The 13,220-nt window shown below is 40.9% G+C and overlaps 1 protein-coding gene across 4 annotated transcripts in view; it reads left to right on the top strand.

Moving 5' to 3' along the window:
* Positions 1 to 13,220, top strand: part of HECW2 (HECT, C2 and WW domain containing E3 ubiquitin protein ligase 2) — a 126,603-nt gene that overhangs the window by 57,297 nt on the left and 56,086 nt on the right. The window contains exon 1 of one of the 4 annotated variants that reach the window (XM_021289787.2): positions 10,044 to 10,475. The exons of 2 other annotated variants lie outside the window; for them this stretch is intronic. In XM_021289787.2, the coding sequence (XP_021145462.2) occupies positions 10,442 to 10,475 (34 nt within the window). In that variant the 5' untranslated portion in view covers positions 10,044 to 10,441. Of the gene's footprint in view, positions 1 to 10,043; positions 10,476 to 10,555; positions 10,575 to 13,220 lie in introns of those variants that run through there. One more of the 4 variants, XM_065069908.1, reaches the window with a different exon arrangement.

Here is a 13,220-nt window from a genome sequence, read left to right as displayed (position 1 = left end):
TAATGGAGTTTGGAGCCTTTCCATTTCAGGTCAGACAAGATTAAAAAGAAAATAGCTTTCACATAAACTGCCTTTAATACACTTAAAATAGTGGCTTATGTTAGACAGACTATAAAATGTTAAGAAACTTCATACCCAAAAGATTTCTCTGACTTCCATTATAGCAAACATAAAAAGTAATAACTTCATTATCTTCCAGCAAAGCCTGATGATTCACTTGATTTTCTGTTTTAGTGATGTGAGTACTTTGCTGTACTTTAAAATCCGAGCAGTGCTGTTAATGTCTATTATGTCTTATTAGGCATAACAGTATTAATTTGTGGTTACTCCTCATTTTGGCTGCTGCTGATGCCTGCAAACCATGGGCTTGACAAAATTGACACCTTCAGTAGCCTCCTCCAGTTATAATATAAGAACCTGCGTGTCCAATATCAGCATATATTAAAAGGTTATATTAAACATACCCGCCAATAAAATGTTAGTTTCAGTGTCCTCATATGCATGTTTCTCATATTTTTAAGTGCTACTAGTTTTAACTTCATCAGTCAAATCCTTAACATACTATATTTAACATTCAGCTTATGACACTTTTCTATTAATTCAGATTCTTGTAGTCATTAATAAATCCATGCAGATGAAGGAGCCAAGAACTTCATAAAAAATTTACAGGAGGGATTCTAACACTGTTTGTAATGCAAAACTAATCCATAATCTATTACTTACAAGAACCAAATCCATAGATGAATTAATGGAACTGCTTTTTCAATCCAGTTGTCAGTGATTTTGATTTTCCCAAATTATTTTGAAAACACTGGGTGGTGTGTCCATTTGATGATAGAAAACAGCTCAGCAAATGTCTTTAAAAAATATCATTTCAATGCAGTGAGTGTATCTTTTAAGGTATCTGCTGCATGCAATGAAAATACATAAAGAAAGCGCCTTCTACAAATGTTGTCTAGCTTTTGCAGTAAAGAGAAGGTTATTATGCTGTCCGTACTCTGATTTTTGAGCAAAATTCACTAGCTCACAACTGAGGACAAAGTACCAAATACCATGGTGGGGAAAAAGTAGCTTAGCATGTCAGGATCTAGGAAGAAAGGAGAGAATGAGACTGAAATGCCTTTGCTTTTTCATCAGCCCACTCAAGGGGTGGTCTTTCCTTCAATATTGCTAAGTCAGCAGCAAGTGAGGTATTGCCAGGCAGCTTTTTCCACATACTTATCACAAATACCAACATTAGACAGACACAGACTAGTGCCAATCCCAGCTGCAGACCAACAGCAAATTGGAGTTCTTTGCCAGCCCTGCACATCTGCAGGCGTCCCCGCTCGGTCAACATCAAGCCAAAGGCGTCTGTTCAGCATTGTCGCGCTGCTAAATTTATGTCTAATAGGCAATGACAGCAAAATGTTTTGATGAAAAACTGTCTTATTTTGCTTAATGACTGAGAGTACTCAAAATACTTGTCACGCTCTTGATGTTTCATAAGTATGTGAGAATGCAGAGAAGGGCAAAGGCAATTTGTAATAACTACTTTTTCATGAAAAATGGATTTTCATTTGTTCCTGTCGTGATTTTATATATTCAAAACCATGAAACCTGGTTCTTGGAAAGGCTGCAAAAAAGTTCTGGTTCTTTGCTTTTAGTTTTCAAAGACTTTTCCAAGATGGTGCACTTGATTGCATTGCTGGAGACCCTTGAAAGCCTTCGGGACTTTGTGTTTCTTTGTCCTTCTACCAGCGTCCCAATGCTGTGGTCTAGTTGAAGATGTCCCTGCTCATGGCAGGGGTTGGACGGGATGAGCTTTGATGGTCCCTTCCAACCCAAACCATTCCATGATTCTATGTTGAGGTGGTTCTGTGGTTGCATTATGCATCTCCCTGAAATTCTTTGTCTTGAGATGTGTATTATAGTTTGACCAGGGATCTGAGATAAAGTTCTCAGGAAGCATAAAAGCAGCAATTTTTTAATTGTAAATATTGGGGAGTTTCGCTAAACTATTTCAAGGAAGGTTTTTTGTCTTTACAGGATAAAAACAAAACAAACCACCACCACCACCAAACTAAACACCCCAAAATAATTCACCTTCCTGCTTAGCCAGAGTGCGTTGCTTTTAAAGTGGGCAGAAGGAGCGTTAGGATGATGGGCAACAAACCTTGTGTTTCATAGAAAATATTTTGGGTTTTTTTTAGAACTTCCTCCTGCTCATTTCTGTAGAAATCTTAAGACTGACTTATCTTATTGTGTGTGGATTGGATGAATTTCTTCCAGGATGTGTTGGCTCATTTCCTTGAGTACTTCTAAATTTTCTGAATATTTTTCAGTCACAACAGATAGCTGAAAGAGCTTTAAGGAAATGAGTCAACCTCCTGAAATAAATTGCTTACCGAATAGAGGATACCGTGTTCAGAATCATAGACACCATTGATAGCTATGTGGATACTAATTTAGAGATATTATTTGAAAATCTATTATATATACTGCATGTTTCAAAAGGTTTTGGGAGGAAATAATGCAGAAGAGCCACCCGAGCTTTGCTGTTAGAAAAGTAGGGTATGTTTTCAGGTATCAGCACAAGAGAGGCGTGGATTGGGAGGACAGACAGACAGAATCTCTGTTAAGGAAGCCACTGAACGTGAGTGTAAATTAAGAGGAGTAATATGGAGTTGCTGAGCTGCGGGATACCGAGCTTTCTTAAAACAGCATCCTGGAATCTGAAGGCTGCAGGGGCCATGTCCTTCTCTCCTGATTCCGTCACGAACAAACAATCTACATCCTGAATTTCAGGAGCTTCTCTGCACGGGGCTTTGCTGAGTCACCGCACCGGCAGCTGGCTGGAAAGCTACACGGTTTGGTTAAAAATAACTAAGATGACACCATTTTAGTAACATATATGACTTGTACAGCAGGTAGGCAAGGCTTTGGGATTTTCTTTGCTTCCCAGGAATTATGCAGCAAGTCAGGGACTGAAGTGAGCGAGCCAGCATCAAATGTCATGGTTTGGGGTTTTCTCTCTGATGAGCCAAACTAAAAGGAAAACCAGATGTTCTGGAATTTTTAAGAAGCTGGACATCTGGATGTAGATCTGAACTTTGAACTTGGAGCCAGTTTGCCCTGCTTTGGTGTATTACGCAGAAAGTCCCTGATGCAAGCAATGAATATCCCATCTCCAAACAGGTGACACACTGTCGACTTCTCAGGCACTCCAGAAAAATTTGAATACATTCATATCACAACAAAAAGAATAAAGTGCAGAGTAACTGCATAGGAGTTGAGCCTATTGGTACATAAAGTGTCTAAAAACGGTGAGACCTGGATAAACGCAGGTATGAAATAAAAATCCAGCTGATCCTCTCTCCAAAAATTCCTCTGCCTCTGGTTTTCTGGTTTCTGTCAGTGTTTGTCCATGACTTGCAGCTATGAGCAGTTGACTTGCTGCATTACTCTCGTTGGAGTGTGTGTTGGCCACTTTGATTTATAAGCTTTTTAATAAGACCTTTAGGAGTAAAGTAGCAGCACGTATTAGGAGTTGCAGCTTTAGCAGTGGCTTTGTCGTGGTGTTCAGTGCAGCTGAAATATTTTCTGAAGCAGGATTCCGGTTATTTCTTAGTTATTCTTAAGTGTGTGACCAAGTTAGATTTCCTCTGCTTGTCTACCTCGCAAAAATAGCATCTTTGACAGTCCGTGTGCAAATTTAGAATGCGCTGCGCTCCTGAACTGTCGCTGGGTTATCCTGGGTCTGCTTGAAAATTAGTACCATGTGTAATCACACTGAATTGTTTGGTGGAAATGACTGAAAAAGGCTGAAAAGTGAACCGGGTCAGAATTCAGTCTGTGCTCACCCAAAACCCCCGTCACCTCAAGTCTATAGTCATTCCTTAATTGTGCAGTTAAATTCTGCAGTGTCAGTGTGCTGGTGCTGGGACACACTGCGTTTTCAAGTAATCAATGATATATGTTTTAAAATTATACAGAAATGCAGCAACCACAGCTCAGCTGAAAATTATGCCCCGGGGACTCGGTTCACAAAAGGTATTGACGAAGTTTTCAGGATCAGAGCTCGCTGTATGAAATTGTGCATAGTTAGGTGTAATTTAACCAATCTGAACAGGATTTTTTTTTCTGTAAGAAAGCGTTTTTATGCACTGTCAAAACCATAGGTTTATTTTTTATTTGTTTTGTGTATTACTTTTTGCAGATATTCTACCATATTGTGTGCTGGTGGCTGTTGTCATCTACCAATAAGGGACTCAGTGGGTTTTACATTTGGTTTAGATTCCTGAAAAGCTGGAGTATGCCAAAAGCCTATTGTTTAAATATAAATATGTTTCTCTATTCCAAACCAGCAAGCTCTCTGACTTTCTAATAAATTCCCTAAGAAGCCTATTACTGTCAGATGACAACAATAGCCTAGTTTGCATTCCTGTTTAAACAGATCACAATATTGAAGATAAACTTAAAAAATAACAGCTGCTAAGGGAATATTAAATCCCACAAGATCCTTAAGAGGTGTGCACTGCAGAGACATATTTTATTGACAACTTTCAGAAACTAGAAAGGTTTGTAAAAGGCAGTGAGAAATCATAAAAAACCAAAGGCCTTTAGAAATGTTTCTGTATTAGACATTGGAACGGGCTTTGAACCCTGGGAATGAAATGCCAGCTGATACTGCGACTATCCAAAGGCTGGGACAGATTAAGAAGAATATTGATCAGTCGGTGTCAGAAACTGTGTGAAATAATGCAGTGAAAAGCGAAGCTGAGGAATCCGGGCAGCCTGCCCTCTCCTTTCAGGGGGGAATCGCTTCTCTTACCCGCTGTGGACAGATAACACATTGGGGGAAATCCAGAGGTATTTACACCATTGCAATAGTTGCAGGGTTCGAACCATCAACCCGCTGAGAAGGCAAAATCCAAACTAACCTCCTGGAGCCCTAAATAGCAGTTGCTGTATGTAGGAAAACCCCTGCTCCTCCCAAGGACTGCCTCTCTCCTGTGGGTACACTGCAGCTGGCGTTTCTTGGTTTAGCCCTTTAGCCCCAGCAATAAAGAAGACTTTCACACACCATTTAAAAATCAATCAATCTTTTTATAAATAAAAATCAGTGACTCTGGTTGAAACTTTTACCTGTGCAGAAAGCGACATGTAACTGGTGGAAGGTATGAACGTGTGAGCAGTTGAACCACTTCTCATGGTGTTTTTGCAGATACTCTTGTTTTCCTCTGTGGCCATGGGCAGAAAGTGCCATCTGGCCAGGGAGGGCCTCCTGACCCTTAACGCCTGAGAGCTCCCCACTAATGAGATTTCAGCTCATTAGGATGCTTTAAGCCCTTACAAGGATTTAAGAAGAAATACATACCTTTTATCTCTTGTACTTTCTTCTGGGTTGCGTTATTTGTTCATTTCTAGGAAATAGGTGTATTTATTGAACTTAGCCTTTTTGTCTGCTTGCAATTTGCATATATACAATTAAAGATATTTCTGTAATTTATTCAGAGTTATTCTATATACCTAATGAATCTCTTTGGGCCTGTGGCTCTTTCACGCGAAGTTGTGGCGTGAATCGAGGATTAGCAGCGCAAGCTCTTGCTGATTGACACGGCCCTTGTGCTGATGGGCTCCTTTATTTTGAATAGTGAGGGTGGAGAAGTTGTTTTTCAGGTGTAGCTGCTTACACTTGGTTGGTGTTTGTATCTCTGGAAGGTCTTGTTGCCAAGATGTTGCACACAGTAGTAGGTGTCAGTTCCCGATCTGTAGTGATCAAGCTCATCCTTTGTGCTGTAGGGATGTTCTCCAACACTCGCTCCAATGTAAATATTTCGGCCAGTAATGTGTCTGTTAGGAGATGAATGGAAAAACTCATCATTGGATAATGCACCAGGGAATTCGGGACAGGTTTTGTAGAAGATAACTGCAGAAATTGAAACACTTGAGGAAGTTAGAACGGGGCTTTTAAAATTATTGCGGGCTGCTCTGATCAATAATTACTTCTTGCTTTCTAGTAGTTTTGAGGACTATCTGTCAGGTGAGGTTTTTAACTTGATAAATACCTTAACCTGAAAACCTTTCTAATAAATTATAGTTTCTAACAATATATCATAAACCCAGTTTTAGGACCAGAGGATGCAAAAAGGAAATAAGCATGATACTTGTCAAAAGTGTTTGCAAAATTGATGTGATTTTTAAAGTACTTGCATACCATAGGGCATGGGAATTAGGATGGCTGCTGATAATTAGGGTCCTGTTAATTAGGGCAGGAGGTTTTGGAGTCTGTTATACAGGTAGTAACAGGCTTGGTTCTTGCCTTAGATACTTGTGCTTTTTACACATGTGCGTTCCAGTGATGTGTGTGGTGTTTAAAGGGCAGATGTATGTTCCATAATGACTCAAAATGGTGGTTTATTTTTAGATTTGCAAACAAACAAAAGTAAAAGAGCATGTGGTCATCTTGACTCTACTTGAAGGCCCTCTGGTCATGACAATTGTGTTTGCTGACCATTCCACAAGAATAAAACACTTTTTGAAGGGTTAGTTACAGGAGAATGACATGTGGAATAAAGCGTACTTAAGGTTAGTTTATGAGCTAGTAATGCTTCTCAAATGAGCATAAATTTTACAAAAATTAAACCCAGAAGAGATTGTTACATCATTCAGTCTGGTTTCCTTTATATTGTAGGCGACTCAGTGCTGTCCAAACTTTAACTAGCCTGAATATTCCAGTTTGTAGAAAATTAAAACAGGTACCGTTGTCAGAGAGCAGCAGCAGCAAACTGAATTATAATAATGATCTTATTGCAGAGGAAACAAAAACCATGACGCAGAACTGCCAGCGTCTCTGGTAGCTTTGTGTGTTGGGTATCTCTACACATGACCAGATGCTGCGGGTCCGTATAAAACCAGCATGAAGGCCATGGGATGAATGAGCCGTCACTTTTTCTGCTGGCGGTGAGATGACACACGATCTGTCCAAAGGCAGCCGCGCACAGAAAGCCGCTCTGTAAGCGCAGCTGCACGAGCAAAATTGTGCTTTTGTTGGTAATGTTTATTTACCAACAGAATTTCTCCCGGGGCAGGATAGGCTATGTTGACAAAAGCACAGCTTTGCTGGTATCATGTCTTCCACAGCAGGAATACTTTGTTGTGTTTTCCAGTTTTTCTGGCAAAGACTTGCGATGAGAACACGGTCGCAGATAAAAGTGCGTGCCCTTTATTCTTCGGAAGCTGCAAATCCTCTTCTGCGCGCGGCTCGAGCAAACGAGTGCTTATCTGACACCATATAAGGTTGTGGTTGCGAAGGAAAATGAGGAAAAACATTCCACAATAAACTTGATCTGGCACAGAAAAGCTTAGATAGCGTTTCTTCCTTTTTTCTTTCTTTTTACATTTAGCTCTGGCAGTATTTATCTCCAAAATGACCTTTTACAGTTAATTAGCAAAAATGGTTTGTGTTTCTAGATTTGCTAAATAAACAGTCCTGTCCCAGAATAACAGGCCTTTAGGATACTTGTAGACACAGAGGTGGGTTTTTGTTCGGTTTTTCTTGGACTTGCAGCCATTAAAAGCAGGAGATGATCACGTTTAGACCACAAGGGTGTGGGAGTGTTGGGATGTGCTTGGGGTTATGGTTGGGAACTGGATATCACAGAGAGGAGTTGTGGCTGTGAAGATGGGTTTGGATCAGAGTTTTAATAAGGTATGAGACACAGCAAAGTGCATAAACACACACACACACACACACATATACATATATATATATATATATATATAGATTGCTGAAAGTGTCAAGAGTGATGCCACAGGGGAGATAGAGGCTCCCATTTTCCTCAATATATTGCAGTATGATCAAGTATTTAATGGTCTTTATGGCTATGGGCGTGCTGTACCATCTGTCAGAGTTACTCTCTAGTTCAATATTTTTAAATAAAAATACTTTTACTTTTTGTCTAGCATGATGGCTTTCTCATAGCATCCAGATTTTGTGGCACATTGCAGAAACCCCAAAGCATTGTGTCCATGTGCGGAGCAGGGTCTGGCTTCCAGGTGAGCCTGGTCTGTGTGTGGAACCTGACGTATACGTGGGAATGAAATGCACATCATTTTCTGGAGGAGAATTAATAAGATTTTCAGGAAAGAGGTTAAGCTTGAGGTCATTTCCTTCCTATTGTTACGCTTTTGAATTTTTGCCAGTGAGATGGGTGAAAGGATTTATTTTTGTCTTTGAATGCATTGAATTTAAGTGTTGTCTTTGCTTAGAACACACAGAAGTGGAATTCCACTTTATTCCTACCATTGCACTGTGCCATGTATCTGAAAAAAAGTACTTTTTTTTCATTATCTTTGTCCAGCATTCTAGTTAATTAATCCTTAGAGCTGCTGCTGCACCTCAGAATATCACATTGTGTGAGGGCACATGGAGATGCTCTGATCCACACGTTGAAGTGTTAGTGTGCATATAGCAGGAAAATAAATGTGGTAATATTATTACTAGTAACATATAATCCTTGAAAAAGAAGGAAAGCCTGTCTTACGGCTGGTGTCAGAATAAAGGCTGTGGGTGAAGATGAGAGCGAGGATCTTGCCACTTTGAATTGAAGCTTCAATAGCAAAAAGGTTTGAGCAGGTAGTGTTTGGATGGGCTGGGTGGGGTGGCTTTGCTCTGCTTCTGCAGCTGAAGTGGGAGTGAAAGGTTTGAGAAATACAGCTTATTCCTGGCCATTCGGAGTCACAGGTAGAAAAACTAATAATTGCTCTTGCTGTGTGAATTAATTGAGTGCAATAAATGTCAGCAAGATAATCTGTGTGGTATTGGTGTTGCAGAGGCTGCCCAAGGGAATGCCAGTGGAGTCTCTTACATCTCTGCCCCTGCTTTTCTCGGCTCAAGATTAGTGTCTTATATTTTCATTACTGTCCAGGTTTTTCGAAGAGTTAGGAAAAGAGATGTGGGATAGCGTGTAGTAGGATCTCATAGCTGCTTAGGCAGCTTTTAAGGCTGTCCAAGAATTCTAATCTCAACATTTTGTGGGTTTGCTGTGTTGGCATTCGAGGGAGAACAGTTCCCAGCCCTTTAGCACACAGCAGTGTTTGAAAAGTCTCTTCCAGTAGTCTGGTCCTGGTGTGCTTTCCTCTCCTGTTCTTTGAAAATACAATTCCTAGAGTGGCTTATGCAAGCATAAATCAATGCAGTAGCTTTCAGTTCTTCGTTAGCAGGGAGTCCATCTTAATTTCTGTGACTGGAAGCATTTTTTGGAAAACCTTCAAGCCAGGTATGAATGACCTGCAGACCATGGACCAGATTGCAAAGATCCCTTTAATACCCTTTTTCTTCTTGTGGTTCTGGGGCCACTTTGGCAAGGTTTGTGTCCTTGCTGTAAGCTGAAGGAGCTGTAGGTCACCACCGGAAGGTTTGCAAGCAGTCACAGCTTCTGGCAAAACACAGTCTCGTCTGAGCCCCAGCGCCAAGGTGGGATTGAGCAGCCTGCGAGAGGAGAGGGGGCAAGAGCAGCTCTGCCATCTCCTCATCTCCTGCTCAGGGGTGCCCAGTGCATTTCTGGGGTCAAGGCAGCTCCATCCCGGCCACAGGTCATGGAGCAGTCCCATCCTGTCTAAAACACCTGGATTTGTGGGGAAGTTGTGCAGGAGAGCAAAATGATAGAATGTTCCGAGTTGACCCACAAGGATCATTGAGTCCAACTGCTGTCCCTGCACAGGACAACCTCACAGTTCACACCGTGTGTCTGAGGATGTTGTCCAGTGTCTTCTTGAACACTGTCAAGCTTGGGGCTGTGACACCTCCCTGGGGAGCCTGTTCCAGTGTCCAGCACCCTCTGGGGGAAGAACCTTTTCCTCATGTCCAACTGACCCTCCCCTGACACATCTTCCTGCTATTCCCTCTCTGTGTAAATAAAACCCGGCAGTTCCAGTGGGATCCCGCTGTGCTCGTTGCTGTGGCTGCCTTGCCGTCATCTCTGGGGTTTAAGGATCCTCGGTGGCTCGGGATCCTCCCCGGGACAAGGCGAGGAAGGAAGCGCAGGGAGGACGGGGCTGCGCATCCTGTACCCTTCAGAGGGGAGTGGCCGCAAATAGCCGAGCGCAAAGGACGTAACGCTTTATATGTTTTAAGTCGGGCTGTTTGAACCTAGATAAACCCTCGGTTAAAGGAGAAGAGGCAGAGGATTGTGCGTAACTGCTCGAAACTGCCGGGGAGCTGGAGAACATCTGTCTCAAACGCTTTCCTTCAGATGACAAGAGGAAGGGAGAGCTGAGGTTACGCAACGGAGCTACAGCCTCTGAACTGGAGCTGCACAGGCTGCGGCCAGGAAGCAACTTTTGTAGAAAATACCATTTGCGATTGGGAGCAGGGATGCTATTTTCAGGATCCGTTCCTGCAAAACATACGTGCTGTTGTTGTTCTTCGGCTTGTTAATTGGGCTCAGATGGAGGAATGCAGTTTGGGCTCCATCCTTTGGATTGGCCAGGTGAGGCTAGAAGGTGCAACAAGGTGTTGATGTTTGATTTCAACGATGTGCTGTGCACACTAGTGCTGTCTTTTGTGAGCAATGTTTCCATTGCAGAAGGTAAGCTGTACATAGTGGGTTAATATTTGTTTGTACAGTAGTAAGTGATATAGAGTGTATTTTAAATGAGTTGGCATAATATTATATATTATAATAATTACTTGCCATGGAATCTCAGCCTCGAAATCATTAATTTACTTACTGGCTTTCCAGAAAAGGAGTGAGGCCTCAGGTGGTAAAATTTGTCTTCTCCTTTAAATGTGTCCTAATGCAGTTTTCAATTGCTTTGAAGCGTATCTTGGATATAAAGGAGAAAATTATTCAGTTCATTAGTTCAGTAAGTATTGTGCTACTTTAATGATTAGCCATGGAATTTTTTTTTTAGCATTTCTAGAATTGAAATGATCAGAGGTTATCCCTCTTAATAATGGGATGCCTCACGTTATCTTCAGTGCCCAAGAATTTATTAACATTAACCTAACACGCTAAGGTGGAAGTCAGCATTTTAACAATCTGAGCTTAATTTAAAATTTTAAGTGAAGAATAAACAATACAAGCACTTCAAAAGATTTTGCATAAAACATCTTCCAAGAAAGGGGTGAAAAACGGAGGTTGGGATGTAAATCCCAAATGAGGATAACAGAATAATTCAGCAGTACAATGGTGTCACCAATGCGATTGATCTTTTCTGAGCTAAGCTGCGTGGATTTTTCAAGAGCTGTGAATTAGAATACACATATATGGTGGTGAAAGATAAAAATTATGTATAATTAAAACCATTCAGTGACGTTGGGAGTCTGTTAAGCATCACCTTCTCACTGAGCTCTACATAAGCATCTTTATAAATGTGCTATAGAAAAGAGATCAAGGTGCAAAAGTTTAAAGCTCTTACATTGCTATAGGGAATTTTAAACTTTTTTCCTATGCAATAAGCAACCTGTGGTGTTTCCACAATAGGAGGTTGTGACTTCTGTAATGTTTTTGGATTTAAAGAATAAAAACCCTTCGTATTGCTGCAGACAAGCCTTTTATCACACAACCTGACACTGCTGACCACAGAAGCTGGGACTGGAAAATGAGCACTTGTTTGCATATGGCCAGTCTGTGCACTGCGACTGTATGGCATCGTTCGGATATTAATTGGTAGCCGTTCTTGGTTTTTAACTGTCTTATAGAAGACCGTATCTTATTTATTTGTTGATTTAAGATATGCAAGATGACTCTGTGGGGTGATGGATATCAGGTAGTTTATCCTTTTTTCCCAAGACAGAAATAGGGAAAGCAGTGAGACACAAAGAACAAAACGTGAGCTGCGCAGAAGGCTCCCAATGGCAGATACTGGCTCAGCAGGGCTTTCAGCACCGTCTCCTGCAACTATACTGCATAAAAGGGAGTAGGAGTCGGTAAACCAGACCATCCAGACAGGCTGGAGAAATGGGCAAAGAGGAATCTCACCAAATTCTGAGGGAAATGCCAAGCCCTTGGGGACGCTTTGCAGATAATTTTATTGTGAAAATTAATTCTGCAAAAACGATCCCTTCTTCTTTCAATGCGCTGTTCATCCATTTATCCCATGTCTTGGTATCTAACTTACATTTAAGGGTGGTGTAATGATGGTGAAGCCTGAAAGTAGAAAGAAATGAGTTCACTTCTTAATATCAGGTTTGGATAGTTGCTTAGTAGTTAAAGAAAGAAAACGTTATTGGAACACATTTGCTTTGCAGTGATTTCAAGGCGCACTGCTCAGCGTGAAGTTCCACACAGTGATATGTTACTACCCGCTTTTCATGGTAGAACATAATATCTCACGTATGCTGGTTTGTGCAAGGGCTGTACCTTTGAAAAATGAGTTAATTTCTGTAATACTTTCTGTCTAAGGATTACTGGAGACAGAAAGACACTGTGCATCTTGCATTGTTTTCTTTCTTCCAGATTGTAGCTTCACTGAACAAGAAACCAATGCAGTAAGACAGTATTTTGTTGCATATTTTATGTGCTGGGAAGGGATATTTATATCTACGTTTTGGCCCAGATTCTGGAACAGCTGCCAGTTTCACAAACAGCAACAATTATCTGCCTAAAAGGGGACTAGAACTTCTTGAAGTTGAAGTTCCCTATGGAAAATTAGCTATATATTTCGATGGATAAATATAATAATTCTATATCATTGTAGTGTGCCCGTATATATATGTGTGTGTGTATACATCTATATGTTTTGAGGAAAAGGAGACATGAGGTAGTGGTAATTCTGACACTGCTTTTTGTGCTTTCAAACACTTTTTTTTTAAATATAGCTGAATATTTCTAAGACTATAATTGTTTAACTGTTTTTTATAAGCAAATTTCAGCAATATTGTGTACTTCAGTGTTGTCATGCGCTTTGATTTATTTTTTGCTGTTCAGTCTCTCGTTTTTGAAATCCATAAACTGAGGTTTGAAGTTCTATTTCCATATGCATTAGTGATGTTATTTTCCCCCTATGTGAATAGCGTAAGAAAAGTAGAATAAAGGAACCCAATCAGCTGTTTCATAGGAAAATCAAAGCTATCCAAACTATATTCTGTAATTTGAGTTGATGGCTGATGGTCTGTCACATTTTTGGTGCGTCTGTCTCCAGCGCCTTCTGTTGCAGTGGCAACGTGCCTGTGGGCAGAGTGGCCCTGATTTCGTCCCCATTGGTACAGAGGAGACTGTTCTTCATGAAAG

This window comes from Columba livia, chromosome 7 (genome assembly GCF_036013475.1).
Source record: "Columba livia isolate bColLiv1 breed racing homer chromosome 7, bColLiv1.pat.W.v2, whole genome shotgun sequence".
Taxonomy (NCBI): Eukaryota; Metazoa; Chordata; class Aves; order Columbiformes; family Columbidae; genus Columba; species Columba livia.
The sequence above is the reverse complement of the archived record's forward strand: the minus strand, read 5'-3'. Positions and strand labels throughout refer to the sequence as shown.